The sequence below is a fragment of the Hippoglossus stenolepis genome, chromosome 24 (genome assembly GCF_022539355.2).
Source record: "Hippoglossus stenolepis isolate QCI-W04-F060 chromosome 24, HSTE1.2, whole genome shotgun sequence".
Lineage (NCBI taxonomy): Eukaryota > Metazoa > Chordata > Actinopteri > Pleuronectiformes > Pleuronectidae > Hippoglossus > Hippoglossus stenolepis.
Window position 1 is genome coordinate 6,702,676 of NC_061506.1, and position 16,952 is coordinate 6,719,627.

At 43.0% G+C, this 16,952-nt stretch overlaps 1 protein-coding gene across 3 annotated transcripts in view; it reads right to left on the reverse strand.

The window, feature by feature from the left end:
- Window positions 1-5,837: 5,837 nt before the first annotated feature.
- Window positions 5,838-16,952, reverse strand: part of LOC118103648 (neural cell adhesion molecule 2) — a 248,823-nt gene continuing 237,708 nt past the window's right edge. For all 3 annotated transcript variants that reach the window (XM_047339009.1, XM_047339008.1, XM_035150791.2), the window contains one exon: window positions 5,838-8,791. In XM_047339009.1, coding sequence (XP_047194965.1) covers window positions 8,735-8,791 — 57 coding nt within the window. In that variant the 3' untranslated portion in view covers window positions 5,838-8,734. The remainder of the gene's footprint in view (window positions 8,792-16,952) is intronic.

Genomic DNA, 16,952 nt, shown 5'->3' on the forward strand with positions numbered 1-16,952 from the left:
TTTGGATCCATCCTTTGGGCACCATGGATGTCTGTGGCACATTGAGAGGCGTTTTATTGTTGAGGTAATTTACTCGAAAAGCCAAAAAAGGTGGACTCACTGACATTGACTATTTACATGGGCAGCAATATTGCTAAATGCTGTAAAAACTCAAGACGTGCATGTCCACATGTGGCCAAGGTCAGAATACTCCACATGTCTCAATTTGATTATCCCTTACTCCAAATTCCAGGTCATCAGAAAATGCTGTTTACATGGTATTGTGTTATTCAGATTAGTGTAGCCCCCGTAGCACTAATGGGACTTAAAGCAAACCAAATGGAATATACAGACCACATTGAATTTCAGAAATAAAAGGGCAAATTGCAAATTGGATTCAATTGCTTAGCATTTCCCCCGAGATTCTTAAGGGACGAATCAAAAGTCATCAACACGTCTCCCACTCCCACAAGTGATGCAAGTCATACAGTAGTGTGTGTGTGTGTGTCATCTATGCATGTGGTGGTTAATGATGACAGAGACTTAGTTGTGCGGTCATGGCGGCTCTGGCTCTGAGATTTCCCCCTGGAAGACATCCTCCATATATTCAGCACATTCAACAAACCTGAGCACACGAGTTAAAGAAAAACAAAACACAGTCACCAAACTTAAATCAACAATTTAAGTCCCTGACAAACACCAACACAAAATGAGATGCACGTGATCTTGACCGCGCGTGAGCCCATTAATCCCACAAGTAATGAATGGCAGCGATTAGCCGACATTAGTCGTCTTTAATGGAGCTTTGTGGCTAATTCGCTTTCAAAACAACAAGCCGGAGAGGAGTCGAGTCATTTAGAGGTGAACAAACCTTTGGTGACTTTCAAATGTCGGAAAACTAAAGAGTGTGGTTTTGAATGGGAGTGCACCGGCTGCAGCCATGTGGCCTGTGTCAGCAGCTGCTGCACCATCAGTTAGCTCCTCTGTTAGCACCTCAGCTAGCTCCTCAATTAGCTTCTAAGCTAAAAGGCTAATGACAAAAATAATCTGAGCGGGTACAAGTAAGACGAGCAATCATTTCATTTCATTTACCTGTGTTTTTGAAGGTGGTTGTGGAGGCCCTGATAAAAAATGGAGAAGGAAATGAGACTCACTTCCTTATTAATGATGCATTTCCTGTTTGAACAGGAAGTTGAGGAAAGGCCATTTTTCCATTAGGATGGAGGAAATGCCTGCTCCACAAGGCCAAAGCATCTTGATCGCCATCTTGTGGCTGACATGTCAGTTCATGTCATGAATCCCCCCCTCTTCCATGTTAGTGGATGGGACGTGGAAAAGTTAAAGGCACCTGGGATCCAGGTCCTTGAAGGACAGAGGATGTCACACCTAAACCCTATGAAACAAATTGTGAATTGTGGCTATTTGCTATACAGATAAAATTTGGTTGATTGATAGATTGATTGATTGACTGACACGTCAAACTTCTCCCAAAGATGGTTTCTGGTATTTTCTGGCAAGACCGATTTTAATCAGTTATTTGATGCTGTGAAAATGCAGTGAAACGTCATGACTGACAGCTGGGACTGATTTGTGATTGGTCGACCTTGTGTATCAGACATGTCTTCATTTACGGACAATAGTAGGAAACTTAGACATACATAAAGTCATACATCTTTATATACAGTCCATGGTTGCAGCTATCATAGTCTATTGAATGACTGGGCTTTGCATTTCTGGATCTGCACTATTATCCGACATCATCACTCTTTTTTCCTGCACAGCAGTTTCAGCAAAAGCAAAGAAATTAAAGCATTTGATTGTAAAATAATGCACCGACCATTACTTATTGGTGATGTGTAATTGTGTGAGAATTATCCAAGGGTTTTTACTTTAAACTCACCCAGTGGCAGGCCCAGTTTGAAACAACGCACACCAGGTAGTAACTTGTAACTCTTTTCTTTTGGTATGAAACCTTGATTAATGTCACACGAGTTCTTTGAAAATAACTCACAATGGCTTTTAATTGCAGAAGTGAATTCCAATTGATTCCATTCATTGTGACATCACCCGAGTAAAAACATTAAAGTAGTGCACTGAAAGATCACAGACGAGATAAAGTGACCGGCGTGCGTGGCTTCACCCGGATTTCCGTCTCAATGTATTTATCCGTGTCGGCGCTGAATATCAAAAGGCCTCTCCTCGCACGAGCTCGACACGCCGCGTCTCTTCTGAGGCACTGCATCACTCTGAGAGAGTTACAACCTGGAGTAATTTAGGCCTTCTCCCTTGGAAAATCCTCGCCGTGTGTCCTTGAATGCCAGCCCCAGCCCCCCCGTGCGAGCAGCCGCAAAGCACTCATTTGTCATCTGGATTGTGTCTCAGGTCCCCTGCAGTGTCTCGCTTGTTTGGGACAAAAAGGAAGAGATAGCGCCAGGTCTGTTTTATCACTTGATGTTTCGCTGCTTTTAATAAGAAGAATAGAGGTCGTGTGACTTTGTTTCATTCCTGGGAGCAACACTTCCTGTGCGAGCTGCTCCGAAAGCGAATTCCCGACCTCGCCCCGGAAAAAAACACCACACAAAAGTCATGAATTATCTCGACATCTTCAGAAACACAAGTTGCTCAATGCACGGCTCCTCTTGATCGGGTTATATTGAGTGTGGCAGATTTTGAATTCAGGGAGAAGTCATGTTGTGGCACATTCAGCTGGAGCTCCACATGAATGTGGACGTGAATGGTTTTCATAGAAATGCTAAGTGATGCTGCTTTTGCCTGAGCGTACTGAAAAATGCTGGTGATAGAAGATACCGGGAGGAAGGGTCTCTCAGTCCCAGCGACAGGAATCTGCTCATGAGTCAAATACAGCGTCTTCACCTTGTCTCTTCTTCCTCCACACCTTTCAGAGTCGACTCAATGACAACAGAGCGAAACTCCATCCACTTACAAAAACCACAGGATGGAGAGAGCCGACGTTATTTTGTTTCCGAGGTCAAGAAGCAGCTTTGACGCTCAAATGAAGGAATATTGGTTTTTATTGACGTTCGCAGCAGCCGTGGCGACAGGCAGCACTCGCTTTGGCTGTTTTGACACGTGTGCAAACTTGATCACAAAGCTGAAAGAATAAAGGGATGCTGGCTTCTTTCATTAAGGCAGGTACAAACAACATTTAGCCATAAATGTTGTTGGTTATTACTTAAAGCTGGATATTGTTTTGTCAAGTCATATATTGAAATACTGGCGATGACTGTGTGACCATATTTTATGCAAAATAAATATTTTCCCCTTTAAAACAGTTTTTCACAGTGAATGACAGTATTTTTCTTCTCTCCCCTGATGTTTCACTTCTGTGGAGTCCTTGAAGGGTCAAAAATATAATATTTTGAAGATATTTTCCCTTGCAACATGATTTGTGTTATCGCATTGCATTCTCCTGCAGTACTTTTTGTGTTATCTCACAATACTTTTGTCCTTCTATTCCTCCTGAGCCCATTTCATCTGATTTGCACTCATCTTCTCCCAGTGCAACGTGCAGTATGGATCAGCTAATTCAAATATGCTCAGTACTACAGTATAGGAAGTAAACTTAGATGAATTCTTAGATGTGGAGAGATGTGTGGCGATTGTACGGACACAGGTGGCTGCACACTTGTGCAACTATGATAATAAAAATTATAATATTGCACGACGAGAACAGGAAACTATATAGTCATCCTTAAATCCATTCTCTCGGGGGCTCCATACACTTCTTTCATGAATTGCTGTGCAAACCTTTTAAGTGTCTCACTGCAAATATCAAGCAAATCATAATTGTGCATGAAGCAATTGTTCAAATACTTCAACAATATCTGGAGGGAAATTCATTGCATCTAAGATTAAACACAAAAACTTTCACTGACTAACAGAAACCTTCCAAGTAATCTGGCTCTGCTGCTTCCCTTGTGTGTGACGTAATATCGCATAACAGCTGGGCCTGTGGTCAGAAGTGCAACAGAGGTCAAGCTCTCAAACGCAGAGGAAAGCGCAACACTACTTTACCTGCAGGAAGAATAATGATATCGTTGTGCTTTATGAGAATTCATCCCTGCACATACACCTGCTGCCTCCCATCCCCTCGCCCGTCAACACAGAGGAGGGACAGACCCCTGCTGGGAGAGTCTGAAATCAGGCAGATTAAGGAAGCAGTGTGGTGGGATGGGAGAGGTTTGCACCAGCCAAACTGCTCTCTGCGGAAAGCTCCACCCCACTCGCATGTTGGCAACATTTCAGAATTGATGATTGCTCGCGTGGAATTCTGCATGCACACTTGAGAGCGAGAAACTTCGACATTGGCGCGGGGGAGATTTCTTTCCCAGACTTCCCACAACTTCTCTCATAGTTGGGATTAAGGTGTGTGGGGTGTCATGGGAGTCTCTGCACACGGAAAGATTAAGGGGAGGAATATTACCGGCAGGCTTACTGTGCTACCTGTTCCTGTGGCGTGTGGTCAGACACACATTTGCTGTTTGTCTAACTTCCTGTGTAAAAAGAGCAGGCTGCCAAACTACCGCAAACTGGATTAGAGGATGACTTCTTCTCTCTCTGCGAACGTGCCCCCCCCTCCTCCCTGAGTGGCCAATATTGCTCCTTTCTGCATCTCTCCAATCCAAATGAGGCCCAGTGTTTGATGTGCAGACTTCCTTTGAGCCCCTGTGGGTGATGAAGTTGAGAGTTTGTTCCCCTTGTTAACAGAGGCCCTTGCAGCCAGGATCCAACAGGCAGCCCGCTGTTTCCCTCCCTCCCTCACGTGGGAGGAGGGAGACGTCTGAGAAACATTATCAACTGACTTCAAATGAGCGATGAAGAGGGGGCAGCTTTGTTAAGGAAACACCGCGGCTCCTCCGTGCCATTCAGAATTGTTTTAATTCCTCCTTTGAGCAGAGCTCCTCCATCTCTCTGTGTTTTTGTTGTTGTTATCATTAAAGCTCTTGGACTGTTTCAAGGAAGGGAGGCCAGATTTAGATGCAGCACAGTTACCATGAAAAAAAGCGGGAGTAATCTAGGTTTAGGAATGACCTTGATGAAAATAGCTCTGTCCTCGGGAAAAAAAAATGAGCTCCACTGCCTTCGACAGCGGGAGAAAAATTAAAAGCTATTAAAGTTGTGCCTTTGTGGAGTTGTCAGCCTTTATCACACGGCCGCACCAGACTAAAATGACTACAATTACAATGCGGGGGATTAGAATGAAATGTTCCGCCAGTATCAGTATCTTGTGACTGTATCGTTTCCCGAGAGGGGTCAGCCTCGTTCGTCACCTCATGGAGAAGCCCAGGAAGCTGAAAATGAGAGAAACTCACACCCATTTTTCATTTCACAGTTTGTACACGGATCCCACGACTCATTGGCGGGCTCTGGACCTCTTAACACGAATATCTATATTATAAATGGATGTTTGCAAAAATAAATCTGTTCTAAGGTTATTTTAAACTGAAAAGAATGAAAGACGCATTAGTTAGTTTTACGACAGATGATTAATTCACACCTTAAAATATTTCTGAATGTGTGTGGAAGCAATGTTGTCCTTTATAAATAATTAATATATTTAGAAGCCACAGTCTCCCTCTGCGTTTCATATAAATCGAACTGGATACTGTACTCTTCTGCACTGCCTGAATGTACTTGTCACTGTAATTTTTGGCTCTTTCTTCCACTTTCGGGTTAAAGCATCATCATGAATTTTGAACAGGCACATTCACGGATAAATATTGCACCGAGTTATTACCTCTGGTGGTAGCTGCAGCTCAAAAATCCCATATCCCCCTGGAGGATATCCTCTCGTGAGCTGGAGAGGCCCGAATGAAAAGCACACAAACCACAGCGGCTCACTCTCTTCTACCAGGACATGTTTATTTACAGCGGCAAATGACAGGAGTCACAAGTGTTCCACAGGTACGTACAGCGAGACATCAATAGATCCCACCTCCTGCACAAAGCAAACTCAGCGGGGACAGTCCGAGGGGACGTGGGGAGCATGGGTGGGGGGGGACAAAGAGGACACATACTGTACACTGAGCTCAAACACACCTGTATTACCCCCTTTACAGAGAAAAGGCATGGTGGAGGAGACAGAGAGGGAGGGTACAAGGGGAGAGGGGTGGTTAGGGTGAAGGGTAAAGGGGGGGGGGGGGTTAGACTCATATTCAAATACAAAAGAACATGTACAAATCGTATAGCCTCCAGGCACTGTGCTCCCATATTTACAGTCATCGTAACAGGCAGCGGAACCACTCCATGGCAGGACCATCCGTTTGAGATATGCAGGTACAAGGGCTCACTGTGAGGAAACAAAGCCAGCGCTACGAGGGGCCGAGATAAAAACCAATGGAGTCAAGAGAGGCAGGGAGCAGTGGCGGCAGTGGGGCTTGCAGACGCGTGCGCGGAGAGTGCTGCACCCTGGGGGAATTAATCATTGTCGAGAAGCACATAATCAGGTTTTAGCCATCGGAGTGCACTCCAAAACTCCGCGTGAGAGCTCGCCACGCTCGAGGAGAGACCCTCGCACACGGATATTCTCACCTCGGCATGTTCACATATGACTCGCAGGGCCGCGTTAACGCCTCAGGTAGCTGGAAAGTGTCGAATATAAATAATGAACAAAAATCAACAGATGAATCAGAACAAAATAAAACAGCAAGATATTGGGATTTCGACTAGGTTATCAGGAATTGAGAGACTCTTATTGTGAAAAGTGGGCACACACACACACACACACTCACAGACTGACTTACAGTACGTGCAGATACATTCAACAGACATACATGCGACCTGATTCATTTAGACAAGTGTATTCAACCACTCACGCATGTATGCACGCTACACGGCGGTAAAGCCAGATTGAAGTCACGGCGTCGACCTGACATCTAGTTGCACTAGGTAGTTAAACACGTCTGTTTCTGTCCAGTGTTGGCGACTACGACCCACAGTCTTACAACTACATTTCCAGGAATTCACAGCGTCACGAATAAAATTCATTCTGTGGCAGCGGAAAAAAAAGAAAGAAAGAGAAGAAGCAGCAACGTGACAATCAAAAGTTTGTTTGATGGTTGACAGTGCTGCCGCGGCATTGGGCCACAAGGGTGGAGGAGAACAAAAAAAAAGAAAAGAAGGCACACTAATGCCATAATTACTGCCTCCGTTAAAATGCCGTGAAATAGCCTTAGGGCAGGGGATTTCTTAAGGGAAAATAAATGGATATAAAAAAGCAAATATTACACCATCACTGAACTTCTGACCAAAACACAACGTAAGAAGGAAATAAAAGAAATACAGTTCTTCGTCTGAAAAAAATAAAATAAAAGCCTGTTGCATTTTGAAAAAAAGAAAAGAAAGAAGACATCCTTTAGGGTATATTTACATAAAAGCTTTGTAAAATATTCTTTTTTTTCCCACCTATGTACAACACGTGACAACATCAGAGAGAACAGCGATCAGACTGAGGAAAACCAAGAAAAATAAATGTGAGACAGAAAAGAGATAAAAAGCTAAATATCAACGTACGCATGTCGGTTTATTTCCCATGAGGATACTCTGCTTTTCTTTGCCCTCTACATATAGAAACGATTACGCGACATCATTCAGAGTAATTGCGGGGACGTCTGTTTCTTTTTTTTTTTCAAGTCGTGTACCAAAGTGCACGTTGGCTGGCAGTTCAGTTAAACCCTCAGTAAGCAGATTGAACACACACGAGAAAAAAACCCACGTTGTAGGAGGATGTTTCATGTCAATACAAAAGGCTGACATCAGTGCACGCGTGTTGTGTCACAGGCCGCAACACAACACGCTCTTTCTATTTGTCTCGATTTTTGTGGTGTTTTCTTTGATATTCCCCTGCAACACAACCCACAACAGCCCTTTTTTCAGACGACATTAACCATCAGATAAAGCCTAGATTCTTCTTAATAATTCACGACGAGGACACGCTTTAAATGTTACAAATGGCCCCCCTGCGAGAAGTAAAGTCTCGAATCTCGTTAGTGGCGTTTCGCCTGTTGTTTTTGAAGCCGGCTCGCCTGAAACACAACGCTACCGCTTGTATGTGCCTCTCGTTAGCCAGACACTTTGCCCGGCTATTAGAAGCATGAAAAAGAAGAAAGGATGCTGTAGTGTGGCGCTAAGGACACTGGGTTTAAATCATCGGAATATCACGCAGCGTTTTGCTCCAACAGACAAAAAGGGGGCACACTAGCATACGACCGCATTGGGGATTGCGTGAGGAGTCTGAGAAGTTGCGGTGGGGTGGGGGGGCGCATCGTCATTTAACGACATGACCGTTCTAAAAAAAAGAAATTATAGAGAAACGAAAAGCAGAATCGGAATTTAAAAAAAACATTGAAACACACGGCAAAAAGTGAGACGAGCAAAAAAAAACAATCTACAATCATTGATAAACAAGAGCCTTCCACTTGACGCCATGTTTACAAGAACATGATACATTTATCACGCAGGGGGTCTAAAAGGTTGACCCTTTCCTCCTTTCTATTTTCTCTCTATTATTTGTATTTACACATGCCTTTCATTCAGGGCATCGTTATAAACAGATATGGTATTTTACTCCACTATTTTCCAGTGTTGTAGTTTCTCTGGGTTTTGGTCTTGTGATCCGAATGTTCTTTTGGTGGCGAGGGGACTCGACCCGTCTCCTCCTCTCTTTCCTTGCGTCCTTTACGCCCTGCTGTCGTCAGGCTTTGTGTGGAGGCTGTTGTCACTGTGCACTTTGATTTCAATCGTATCCGGCTTGAGAGACTCTTTTCCATTTTCTTCCTTCAACGGTAGCTTCCTGCGGAGGAAAAAGGAGATGACGAACCGGATTAACACAAGCAGATGTGAGATTTGCAGGAGTTTGGGTTTATCACAGGGACGTAGAAGTTATGTGGACAGACACAGACGCGGGCGGGACCACCCAGTGGATGTTTTTGTAACAAGCAGACACACAGTAAATTGCTTTCCCACTTTCGAGCCCACCCTCTATCACCTTGTAGACCTTTGGGCGGGTGAAGGAGGCGCCCCCGTCAGGATTAATAATGATGGGCTTAATTAAAGTGAAAAGGCAGCAGGGATATTAAACATAAAAGCCTCTACAGGGCTCCACAGAGGAATAATATACATATTCTTGGTTCTCTTTGGCCTGGACTGACCTAAAGTCGTGTGTACGTCTCTGTTGACTGAGGACAGAGGGAGTGCATTGAGTGAAAAGTCACAGGGCGGCTGTGGTTCAGGAGGTGGAGAGGGTCGTCAACTAACCAGAAGGTCGGTTCGATCCCTGGCTCCTCTATAGTCCACATTCGGAGGTGTCCTTGGGCAAGACACTGAACCCAAAAGTTTTGAGTGATAGACTTGAAAAGTGCAACATGAATACTGTACATCCCATTTAGTCGTCTTTCTCCACAGAGGGACATTTCTCTAGAGAAACTGCAAAATAATATTCATACAATAGATAAAACAGCATTGACACACAGAAGAACTAGAATTGTGACAGTGATTTTCACTCACAACATATTTCAGTTATCCAAACGACAATATTAAATACAGCATCTTAAGCACATCAATGTTTTTATGGATGTAATTAGCCAATCTTAAAGGCCTAGTTTAAAATTAGGGGAACATCTTGATCTTGATCTAAATACTGAAAAAGTGTGTAATCTTTCCACAACTTTAATCTTAACTACAGATGGAACCTAACCTCACGAGAGATGCAGGCCACCATGCACACACCACCATCAGCCAGGGTGCCAGGCAACGCAAGTCTCAACGCTGTGTTGGTTTAGTAGAAATAAGTGGAAGTGCACCAACCGATTACTATGTTTTACCTGCAATTAGAATGTTTTTTTCCCCAGGAAACGTCTTAGGAAATAATATATCATTTGTGAATGATGTGTGCACTTTGTAAAATGCAGCGTTACACACATTTATAAGAGATTGTAAAACCTTAAAGTGGCACTACGGTGATTCTACTTAGTGACCAGTGTATAGATCCAAGAGCTGTATTCTGACTTCTTTCAAACTTTGCAAGTCTAAGAATAGTAGTATTAGTAGTATGAATATGAATATATCTTTCTATTGAACATGTTTGAGCATTCCTGAGTTATAGAGTATGCGCAACGGTCATTAGGAATGACCTGGACTTGGATTTAACATCTTGTGCACTGATCTAAAATATAAGATTATTATGATTACTACCAGAGAAATTCAACATTTTATCAAATTACTGTCACAATCTCAGCAGTTGCTCTCCTCCGCCTTGTACGTCCTGCATCCACGCTGCTCCCTTTGGTCGCCAGGTGACTGTTGCCGGGTCGACCTGAATAACATCACCTCAGAGCTGTCGCGTCTCCCACTCGCTTTTCAATTTGATTCATTCCATGGGAGTGAAAAAAAGAAATAAAACCCACGCATGTGTTATTAAGCAGGAGCTATTCGATTGGCCGACTGCCTCCCGTTCATCTCATCTTACAAGTGTCTTGCTTTGGAAAAATCCCGCAGAAAGACATCGCAGCCGTATCTTTATGTTAATGTGGCCGCATGATGAAAATCTAACGAGCCTGTGTTTCAACTAATGTGATGTACGAGAGCTTCAAACCGCATTTGGCACCGAAAGACACTTTATCCTGATAGAGTTAATACGGCGACTGGGTAAAAGTCAGAGTAGAATAATACGGTGACATTGTGTGATTTAAATTGTGTCAATTTCTAATATGAATTGCACATTTATTCTAATTTCTTTTGCAGTCATGCTGCATTTGGACATTTTAAATGGCCCCTAATTAGGTAATAGCTATTAAAAAACGAGGCTCTATAAATCCTCTGAGCTATTACAGGTGGCGGAGAGATTAGAGTTCTCGATTTTCGATGCATTTGTTCATGTGCAGGGCTCAGAGTTAATCGAATAAATCTGCATGTTGGGTTCCGTTTGTTATCGCCACTTAAAAACAAAGGCCTTACCAGTTTCATTCAGACTCATGTGAGGTCTCTGTGACCTTGACCTTTGACCTCCCAAATTCTAATCAGGTCATACCTATCCTAATATATCATGTTCACAAGAAAATCAGTTCACAGGGATCTCGACCTTTGACCACCCAAATCTATTCGCTTCATCAATGAGTCCAACTAGACTTTCCCTCCAGGTCTCCTTGAGACATCACGTTCAAAAGAATGAGACGTATGAAGGGACATCTCAAGCACATAATGACTAACATAGGGACTGTGTGAAATCAATAGTCGACTAACTTTTGTCGTTTCAGTTTGGAAAATAAAGCTCTGTGCTGAAATTTACACAAGGGACGTCTCAAAGCAATTTGTCCTCCAACAAACTCACAGCGAACACTAAACACTAAAGTGCAAAAATAAGAGCTGCAGCTGTATATTTGCACATCAAAGATGCGAGATCCTTTCTTCTTTGGTGCAGCTTTTTGGGGTTCGCTATAAGTTTAATAGAGGAAATCAATGAGGAGCATTAGCCTTTACCTGCTCTCGCCTCATCAGTGCACTCCTGTCCCGAGCTGCTGATTCTATCAAGAGGTTTGGAACAAAGGAAGAGAAAGTGATCGCAGACCTGATCCGTGCACTTCAACACGGTCAGGCCAGTTTCCGCACAGTTCGGATGAGGGCTACTCATTTCCTGAGTTCACAGGCTCGTGCTGCTTTTGATTCTGTTCTATTTCCAGCTTTTGCTGATAATTCAAACTCGTATGTCACATGCTGAAAAAAAAACTAAACCTTCCATCCCCATCCTTTGTCATACAACTGAAATGTCTGAAATCAGGAATTAGAGCAACTTTCCTAATCTAGAAGTTTTGGGGATATGCAATTTTCTTGTAGTTTAATCTAATATGAGATCAAATACTAATCCCCCAGTAACAGTAATGGCGATGATTTATGGGATAAAGGTTTGCTCATTTAATACACTGATTATATCCTCGTTATGTCTTCATGTAAAGGCCTAACTTCAGTGGCCGTTGGTGATGTCATTGCTGTCTCACAAAGTTGAACTTTTATGGTATAAAATAAAGTCTATATGGGAATAAAATCACCTCCAAACAGCCACATACAAGATGTTCGCAAACTCCAAGGGAGATCATGACTTGAGCAGCGGCTCTGCGTGATACTGTACCTAATAAGCCCAAATATTGCAATTGGCCAAGGGGGTGTTCCCCTTTGGTTGATTGGTGGATGTTGAAGTTCCCGCACAGTGGAGCCAATTTCATGTCCCATTAGCCTCATGCTAACCCAGATTGGATTTACGTTGCGACGGGGGGGTTTTGTCAACATATAGAAAAATGAGGTCCCGACGCTGTTTAACTTTCTTTATAGGGGACATCAACTCAACATGATCACAAATGCATTTTCTGACTAAATGTCCCACTGGAGATTTGCAAAGGGAACGGCAGCAACAAGTTATTAACTTCAGCGAATGTATAAATGATGAAGGTTCCCAGTTTCACTAGGAACTCTCCAGTTTCACTTTGGGCGTTTAGAGCAATGGAGAGTGAGGGAAATAAAATAAATTGACTAGGGGGTTGTAAAAATCAGGTTAATTGTAGATTATATTATTATATTAATAATAATTTTACTGGTTGGTGTATGAAATTGGTCATAAATACAGGAATAATGTTCATGTAAATGTTGCATATAAAATTCATCAATGAAATAAATGAACTGTCCTATAATTAAACTAGAACTCAGTAGAGTGAAACCACAATTAAATTCACTAGATCCAGATTTTTATTTGGATGCACACACTCTTAGGTTCCAAATATTATTCTCTGGCGACTTTGCTGAAATAACCAAATCTTGCAAAGTTAAAACAAAGTGATTCTGCCACTTCATCACGATCCGCCTCAAAATGCATTTTCTTCTTGGCTCGTGTCTCATCTTTTAACCGAGTTTTGTAGAAATCTGTTCATTAGTATTTGTGTGTAATCCTGCTGACACACAAAGCATCAACAACTACAGAAGTTCTCTGCTTGTAAAAACAAAGGCAGAGTATTAAAGTCCGGAGGAAAACTACCCTTCTGCTTTAAATGTCTGATATCCCTCAGGTGCTCGGTCCTGGCTGCAGGGACTGCAGGTTGCAGTCGTGTGATTTGAACCGATTTTTCTCTACATGTCTGATACCGATGTCTCGCGTCCGCTGCGAAAGAGGGGAAATAACAAAAGAGGAAAAACAGTCGATAGAGTGCAAATGACGGGCTCTGCTTGAGTTCGCTTGATGGATCGAAGCCTCACACTGTGACTTGGGTGGACGAGACCGGGTTTGATTTCACTCTCATATCCAGCTTAGTTTCACTATTTTCCACAAAGGGCGTGAAGCTGTATCATCTGCTGATATGATGTGAAAACGTACCCTACAGGAAAAGACTCGCCACGTGTACCCGCCTCGACGAGACACATCACCCCGGCACACACACGCCACCTTCTGTGCAGATACTGTACGTACGGTGCACACGCGCTCCCACAGCATTTCTTCTAAAACAAGGTCTGGCACACAAAGCGAAAAGGAAATGCCACTGGGTCTTGACAAGCCTCTTTGATTATGTGGCGAGAGCCGGCAGCTGCGTGCACCTCATGGTGGGCTGGGAGATATCAGAGTCTGCATGCAGATGTGTGTTTGTAATCTGTACGCTTCTAAGTGACACCAAAGCACAGCGGGGGGCGACTTGTTCTTTCCTCCGCTGACGTTAATTAAGCACGGGGCTATCTACGGCGGCCCATAAAGGCTGACTACAATCCCTGCTTTTCAAAGAGATAAATTAGGTGGCCCGGGGGGCGCTTGTTTACGCTCTTATCTAAATCTTTACTTTTACATTAATGTTTTCCTCGGGCGTATTTTATCATAGCCGACAGCGAGCGCAAGTCTTGATGAAGGACACAAGGACGAAGCTGCTGATGGACACTTGGCGGCTCACGTGAGGATTATGCACCTTGTTGCCTCACATCATAGGAACCGGCTTGTTTGCATAGTCGTCTTTTCCAAGGCCAAACACGTCGTCCCTCATTTACAAAATCCACTCTGAAGTCTTTTAGCTTCTTAAGACAACCACCTTTTTTTTCGTTTTTGCTCTGGTGTCAACAGGGGGTTCTGCAAAATCACACTTAATTAAATGTCAGACGTCTGTTTCAAACTTAAGTTTTTCTCTGCACGTCGGTATCACAAACTGTGTCGTCTCCTAGCAAAGTTTCTACAATCAGGAGTCTCTGTGTCGCCGAGATGATGAGTAGTTTCTATGTTTGCATAAGAATGACAAAGAGGGTGAAAAATGCTTATGCTCATAATAAAATGCAAAACGTGAAAGCAGTAATTAAAGAGGGGCGTCTAATCAGGGATGACTGAGCAAAGTACTTCAAATCCATCTATTGTAATTAATCTACTGTTGCTTCAATACCATTTTATAAATGAAAACTACCCCCTCATTCTGTGACAAACACTACATCTTACATCTCATTGTAAACTGTACAAAAGAGACTGTGCAGAAACTTGGTTTCTTGCAGATCTGTAAAATAACAACCTCCGAGTGACTGAATAATGTAATTCACACACTTTCAGGTGCGACCTTTTTCCCTTTAAAAAAAAGTTTGTTGAAAGTTGAATTTATATTTAAATTTTTCTCACAAATGTGCTAATCCTTCAAAAATGTGCCAATTTATAGTGAAAGTCAAAACAAGATAAATTTCAAGATTATCTACAATACATCACAGCACTGTTCGGACTGTAAACGGATGAATCCTGGAGGCTGCAGCTTGTTTTATCACCAAGATCAGACTCAGTTACTTACAGCTTACATTCACATAAACTAGTGCTTTCCTTACATACTACAAGGAATACAGTTGGGACTATAAGCTGAAAAAATAAGATGATTAAACAATAAATCCAATAATTCCTCTTCCTTCAGTGTTTGACAACGTTGTTGAGGTTTCCTCCCAGCAGGACGCCAGGGCCTTAAAAGTAAATCCGGCATTGTGTGTTTTACTTCCTGCCGTGAGTCATCAGAGTATTAAGATGCTCAACAGTCTGTTCTCCTCCAAGTCAAATCTGTCTCTGAGAAAACTCTTCTTGTCTCCCGCACGATCATCAGTGTGACGATGTGCGGTCCGAGCTTTTTCTGAAGTTCGTGAAAAATACTTCCAGGTACACATTTGGATGAGGATCATTTGTCACCGGCAACTGACAACTGAACCTCCGTGTGATGCCGTCCCTCAGGTGTTTGCCGGGAGGTTAGCGAAGGGCCAGACAGGTGCACGGATGTATCCCTGGGTCTCTGACTGACAAGATGGGACTGGATTCGCTGCTGTCACCGTCGGTGAATATCAAGACAAACGCCTCCAGACAAGGCAGAGAAAAAAGTGGGCACAGAACCAAACTACTCCTGGAGGCTTTGCAACATGTATTTGTTGAATTTCACCGACTGTTAGTTGCTTGAATATGAGTATATTGCAAAAAGTAAAAATGTGACTGTCGCACTTTTTGCAATAAAACAGTCCAAAACCAGACAGGAGAGATGGACTTCAGACGCCAGAGCTTTTGTGGGTTTTTCTTCCCGTCTGCCCACTGGGCCTGCTGTGACATCAAGAGCTTATTTAACACTGAAAAACAAAAAGTGAGGACTGACTGAGGACGTGGACTTTCCTGAGGCGGCCGCAGAGCCCAGCGTGTCCTGACTGATCTTGGCACGATTGGACAGCTTTTCTAATAGAGAGAGACCGTCGCCCATCCTTCATCTGTCAGTGCACGGATCCAGCTCCGGCTAAGTTAATACTGCAACAATGGGCATGACAGATAACGTGCAACTGAGTATTTAGAACAGTGTACTGTCTTTAGTTAGAGATACAATTTAAATAGGGTGTAACTAAAAATCTATCACATTTTACATTTTAAAATTTGTTTTATTCACTAGCTATAGTTTATTGAACGCTTTGCTGGGTGATTTCCCTCAAGGCAAGCGACCCACAGGTGGTATATAAAGATGGATGATGGGACAGCTCCCCCCGAAATTGAAGCCACATCATCTTGATCACCCCCTGGTGGCTGGTGGCAGTACATGTCATAAACCCGACCTCCTCCAAGTTATCAGACGGGACATGGGCCAATCAAACAAGTGAAAGTCCCGTCAGATGAGTTTTTCTCAAAGATTGGTTTCTGTTACTTATGTAGTTCATATCATATCTTATTGTTTTGTTATTTGTTATTTGATACAAGATGGCGGCACATGTATCCAGGATATTTTAGCTCCATTTTTGCACAGCCGTAAGAAGCTGACATGCGTCGTCCATCTTCATATTCAGTTTTTGTGTCTAAAAAACAAATTGCAGATTGGAGAACAACCAATTTGAAATGCGCATGATGTGTGCGATTTTTTGGGCCAATTATTCCTATGAATAATGTCTCGAATGCTTGTTATAGCTACGCCCATTTGATGCTGTGGGAAAACAGAGCAAAAAACTCCCTTTATCTGGTGCTGTTGCTATTATAAGCATCAAAGTGAGAAGACAATGTTCTCTGGAACTGTGAAGTCACGTAGTTTTTTTATTTTCTTCTTGTTAACTGGGTTTCATGCTGTGGGAAATAAAGGGTGAAGGTCATCCTCTCTGCCAGACGAGACCATCGCTGTAAGAGCATGGTTTGCTGGGCCTCTCGACGCAGTACACCTCCGCCCCCTCAGAATCACACGACTGAAGTCTCGCACACGCAGTGGGACTGTTTGAGCTTTGTATTATCTCAGGCGTTATATCATTCCACCTACTTAGTGCTGTGACTCAGTTTACAGCAGACGACTGCGTCGCCTCACTGTCACTGTAGTTTCGCAGAGGAATTCAGTTACTATACAACGGGGGAACTTATTTTTGCAGTAATCATTCCCTGCAGCTCTGAAACCAGTTAGTCTGCAGAGATGTGGGGATACAGAGTGTGCAACATTCATTTTAGAAAAAAATATACTGTAGCAATG